This window comes from Ochlerotatus camptorhynchus, unplaced genomic scaffold (genome assembly GCF_037179485.1).
Source record: "Ochlerotatus camptorhynchus isolate MF236.1 unplaced genomic scaffold, CSIRO-AGI_Acam_v1.1 ptg000554l, whole genome shotgun sequence".
Taxonomy (NCBI): domain Eukaryota; kingdom Metazoa; phylum Arthropoda; class Insecta; order Diptera; family Culicidae; genus Ochlerotatus; species Ochlerotatus camptorhynchus.
The window spans coordinates 469601-474373 of NW_027041037.1; the positions used below are offsets into that span (position 1 = coordinate 469601).

The window sequence follows — 4773 nt, forward strand, 5'->3', positions numbered from 1 at the left end:
GTTTACTTAGCTATCCCCTTTCACGGCCCAGTGTATCAGGGTTGCTTTTTTGTGCTATTGAGCATCTTTTACCATTTCAAGCACTTTAGATTGAATTAAATTTTGTTAATTGGTAATTATTTGAATTCATTAATTGATATAATATGTCATTCATCACTTCATGTGTTGTGTTACAATTACAAACATGTAAACGAACCATTTAGGGCATTCGGATTCGCTTAGGCATATATGAATGGAACAATCACTATTCAAATCAGGTCCAATTTGAACTCTTGTGTGTATTGTAAGAAAGAAAATATCAGGTACTCACCGCAATGGAATGCTGGGGCTCAGTAGATTTAAGTTGCGGAAGCATGGAACTTCTTCCTATGAACGTGTAGCATGGAAATGTTTCGCAACCGAACACCACACACATTGCACATGTAAGGTTTTTCCTTCGTATGGCTTCTGGTATGGTCCTTCAGGTCACCTGCTTGTCGAAAAGCACGATCACACAATTCGCATTTGTATGGCAGTTCACCTACAAAGGAATACATTTTACAAATTGATTGAACGACTCTCTTTACGATTCAAGCTTACCAGTATGGATCATCAGATGTCGTGTCAGATTTTTTCTAGCAGTAAATTGTTTACTGCAAACTTCACAAGTATGAACAGGTAGAGGACCATGTGTTAATTCGTGTTTTTTAAGATGCTGACTGTTAAGAGCTGACAATCCACAAATTTTACACTGGAACTTTTTCAACTTCTGTCTCTCAGCATAACCATCGGTATTTTGTTGCATCTTTACTTTCATCCGGTGTATTTTTCGCTCATGGGTCAAGCTGTTCTCCCGGGTAAAAAACCGCAACTCACATATTCGACACTTATGGGGGCGTTCGTTCTCGTCATGAAGAGCCAAATGTTTGCTAGCCTGGCGAACACTTTTGATCACCAAGTTGTTGCATTTTTTACATACCAAGGGCACTTCCCCGAAATGCAAATGTAGATGTTCCGTAAATGCCAGTTCCGTTTCAAAGACTGTTGTACAAAAATAACATTTGTGTTTTGGAATCTGGATATCTGATTTGAACTTTTTGGGACTGAATTTTGTATTCGACGGTTCTTCAACTACATCTGCAGAAGATGGCTTGTCCAACGATTCCTCTTCCATGTCCTCCGGACTGTTGATGAATTCGACTTCGATTTGATGCTCGTTTTTCACATCTTGGAAATCTTCCGCTACACTAGTGGATGAGACTTCCGTTTCCGATTTGATAGGTATAATCTCTACTTCTACGTCGGCTTGCTTTTGCGTGGCATCTTCATTCAGTAGATGAACTTCATCAATGACCAGTATTTCGACTTCTTCCGAATCTTCATTGAACTTTTCCAGAAGTTCTTTCAATTTCTCATTACTGTGGACAAACTTCTGGTAGATTGTTCGGACTGTATTGATACGATTCATACATTCTACACAAACATTTGTCAAGAAATCGTCTTTGGAAATCTGTTTCATAGTTTTTTTGCAATGGTTAGCAACTTAATTTGAAAGAGTAGATTACCATTACCTACATACCTTAATGTTAAACAGCTTTTCGATTAAATCGCCAAGATTCCTTCCTTTAAAAGTGTCGGATATTGAGAACGTCAATGATCCGTCGCTAGGAATTTCAAGGCACATTCTGCAGCTTAACAAACTGAAGGTTTCCATGTTACAATGGATGTATCAGATCAGTAAGGCATTAGAAATACGGTTTTATTATTTTATGTAAAATTAAAACACGAAATAATATTGAAACTCGTAAAAATGTATTATAAACTATCGCTTGTTTACTTCTCGACGGGTGATGAGTGTTGTTGGTGTTGTTTTAATGTTTATTTTTGTTTGTTTATGAATTTACTTCTCGAAGCAACATCTCACTAATCCTAAAGCCCTCTAGTTAAAGTATGGACGACTGTCACCACAAAACTGAAAAAAGCTGTTCCAATCGAGCAAAGCGGTGCATTTTGACGGTTCGATTGGAACAACTTTTGACAGACGTCCATACTTTTACTGTATAGGGCTTTAACTAATCCAACCTAAAGAGCCTGCACGGTAAGAAAAAAGTAAGAGGTTGTATCCAAGACACGACCATAGATTTGACGTAGGATTACGAAAGGTAGTATAGCAAAAGTATAGTAAATATTAAATTGATTTCGTACAATTGTAGAAATTTGAATAGATTGAACTGCCCATCAATTGTGGTATTCGAAAATGAAATCTGCATACCGGACGGTACTTACGTTTATGCTTTTAGATGCAAATTTTTAGCCCCTCCTACTAAGAGAATCCCTAATAAAAATTATATGGTTAATTTGCTTAACGACGTGTTCTGGGTATCATCCAAACCATAAATGGAATAGTTCAATGATTTGGGTTATCGTTCGTTTATGGTTATTTTTTATTAGGGATTCGGCACGATTAGATTTTGGCATAATTCTCTTAATAGGAGGGGCTTCAAATTTGCATCAAAAGGCATAAAGATAGGTACCGTCTAGCATGCTATCACGGTATCATGGAAAAGCTTTGTTTTGTGATGACGTAATTACGCATTTCCGTGCACAAAACGCACGGAATTTTTGGCTTTTTCCATAAAGGAAAAATATGCGAAAATTTATTGTAGGAATCTAAGATGGGATACCTCGACAAATGTTCAAATAATACTCTTTAAAAAATTTATGGTGGTCCTGAGAAGGGCCGTTTTGTCGTGATGGTTGAGTAATGCTGAGCTGGGTGTTTAACACTGATGAGGCTGTCGAGCTGTATGTTGTTTGAAGCGAGGGTGACACGTTTGGCATAGATGACCGACCCCCGCACGGAGCGACTCACGAAGAGCTACTGATTCTGATTCCAAGCGGTGGTGCTTCTTCTTCCTTTAGTTGCTTATGTGGACTCTGCAGCTCGCTGTTTGCAGGCAACCTTTCGTAGCGTACGGGAGAAAACGCGCCGAAAGTATTGCTGCTGCTGCTGCTACTGCTGCTGCTGCTGTGGGCACCGTCGACCGGACACCACCACACACGGTGATTGAATGAGCACCATTCAGTGAGACAGGATTGAATTCGATTTTTAAATCTGTGTTAGGGAATGCGCTGATTTCAGGCAATCGTTGATAATTTTGATCACCATTGCAACAGTCGGGCATTTGTGTATTTTTCAATAGTGACCTATTGAAAACTAATAGTGTTCATTTTAGTAGATTGATAGATAAATTTCCAATCGTTTGGTTTGTTTAGAATTAAAATCCATCTGCTATTGGTAGCAACCTGACCAATTCAGGTCTTACATTAATTTGATAACGGCACAAAAGCATTTGTAAACAAACTTTCTAAGGCCTTATACACGCAAACCAAAGTATGCCCGCGCAAACCAACAACATCATCGAATAGGGGCAACTATCACCTTTCCGAAAGTTGTATTGGTTTGCGTGGGCGTACTTTGGTTCGCGTGTATAGGGCCTTAGAAAGTTTGTTTACAAATGCTTTTGTGCCGTTATCAAATGTTATGCCTGAATTTTCGAAATGCGGTCGATTTTGGTTTTTTTGTAAATCCTGTGGAGATCTATCTAGCCCTGACGTATGTAATTTCAAGTAGGTCCTAAGTAACATTGACAGATTCTCTTCGTCCACTTTCTCTTTGCATCCCCACGGCCATGTTAAGATATACCCAGGTATTTTCAGCACACAGATCGATAAAAGAAGCTTTTATCTAGCAGTTTATACGACAAACACATCAAGAAACGGTTCTATCACAGACAAACAGACGTAACACTTCATTGTGTATCTTCGTTCACGCATTTAACGGTTGATTTGAATATTATCAGTTCCGCGAACTACTCGCCACAGCGCTGGCGTCGGATCACTTTGACGTTTCTATACATTCTGTAGAACTTTTATGCAATATTGTTGGAAAGTTAACGAGCAAGCTTGTTTTCCGCGAGAAGCCCGAGAGATGTCGTTACTGAGGTCCAATGTATTGAGATACTATGTTTTCAAGAAAAACTTTTACAAAGAGTTACGTCTGTTTGTCTGTGGTTCTATGCTCAAGTTATTAAAGAGAAAGAGAAAGTCGACGAAGAGAATCGATCAATGTTACTTAGGACCTAATGCAATGTTCAGCTGGATTTGTGAAAGTAAAACAAATCCTAGCTAGCTCTGCATGATGATTTTGTTTGATTGTATTATTTTGTAAAGCCGCCGGGAAATACCAGCTGGTGATTTGTTTTTTTTTATGATATCTCCTTACTAGAAAACAGGAAAAAACTCACAAACAGGCTTCTTTTCATGGTATACAGTGTGATAATTAAGTAATCAATTAATCTCAATTAATTATCTCAACATCTGCCACTAACCATTCATAAATTTCGGTAACATACAAGAAATTCAATAATCCATATTAAATTTCCTATGTAAGCGTCGATCGAAACAAACTTTTTGACGTCACTACAAGGGTGATTGAGTAAACGAATGAAACTAATCGTGCGAAGCGGAATGAACATCGAGTGAAAACGAATTGCACCAACACATTCAGGCCTACAATTCCACACCTTCTATAAACCAGGTTGAGCTTTGATAATTAGCTGCTTGCGGGAACTGACATCCGATATATGACCTTTACAAATGTCCAAAACATACTCTTTAACAAATTTGTGGTGGTCCTGAAAAGGACCGTTTAGTCGTGATGGTTGAGTAACCCTAATAAAAATTGTATGGTTAATTTGCTTAACGACGTGTTCTGGGTATCATCCAAACCAT

The 4773-nt window shown here is 38.3% G+C and overlaps 1 protein-coding gene across 1 annotated transcript; it reads right to left on the reverse strand.

Moving 5' to 3' along the window:
- Positions 1-275: 275 nt before the first annotated feature.
- On the reverse strand, positions 276-1897 carry LOC135713415 (zinc finger protein 569-like). Its single transcript, XM_065236527.1, has 3 exons — positions 1559-1897; positions 580-1489; positions 276-520 (listed from the first exon to the last, which is right to left on the reverse strand). The coding sequence occupies exons 1-3, from the start codon at positions 1691-1693 to the stop codon at positions 339-341; spliced, it is 1227 nt and encodes a 408-aa protein (XP_065092599.1). The 5' UTR covers positions 1694-1897; the 3' UTR covers positions 276-338.
- Positions 1898-4773: the final 2876 nt, after the last annotated feature.

What these genes read in the sequence shown, in the direction of transcription:
- LOC135713415 (XM_065236527.1), bottom strand. Translation starts at nt 1,693, where the DNA reads ATGGAAACCTTCAGTTTGTTAAGCTGCAGAATGTGCCTTGAAATTCCT. An exon ending in AAAAGCTGTTTAACATTAAG is followed by an intron (nt 1,490 to 1,558) that starts GTATGTAGGTAA and finishes ACTATGAAACAG; the next exon opens with ATTTCCAAAGACGATTTCTT. An exon ending in ACATCTGATGATCCATACTG is followed by an intron (nt 521 to 579) that starts GTAAGCTTGAAT and finishes ATTCCTTTGTAG; the next exon opens with GTGAACTGCCATACAAATGC.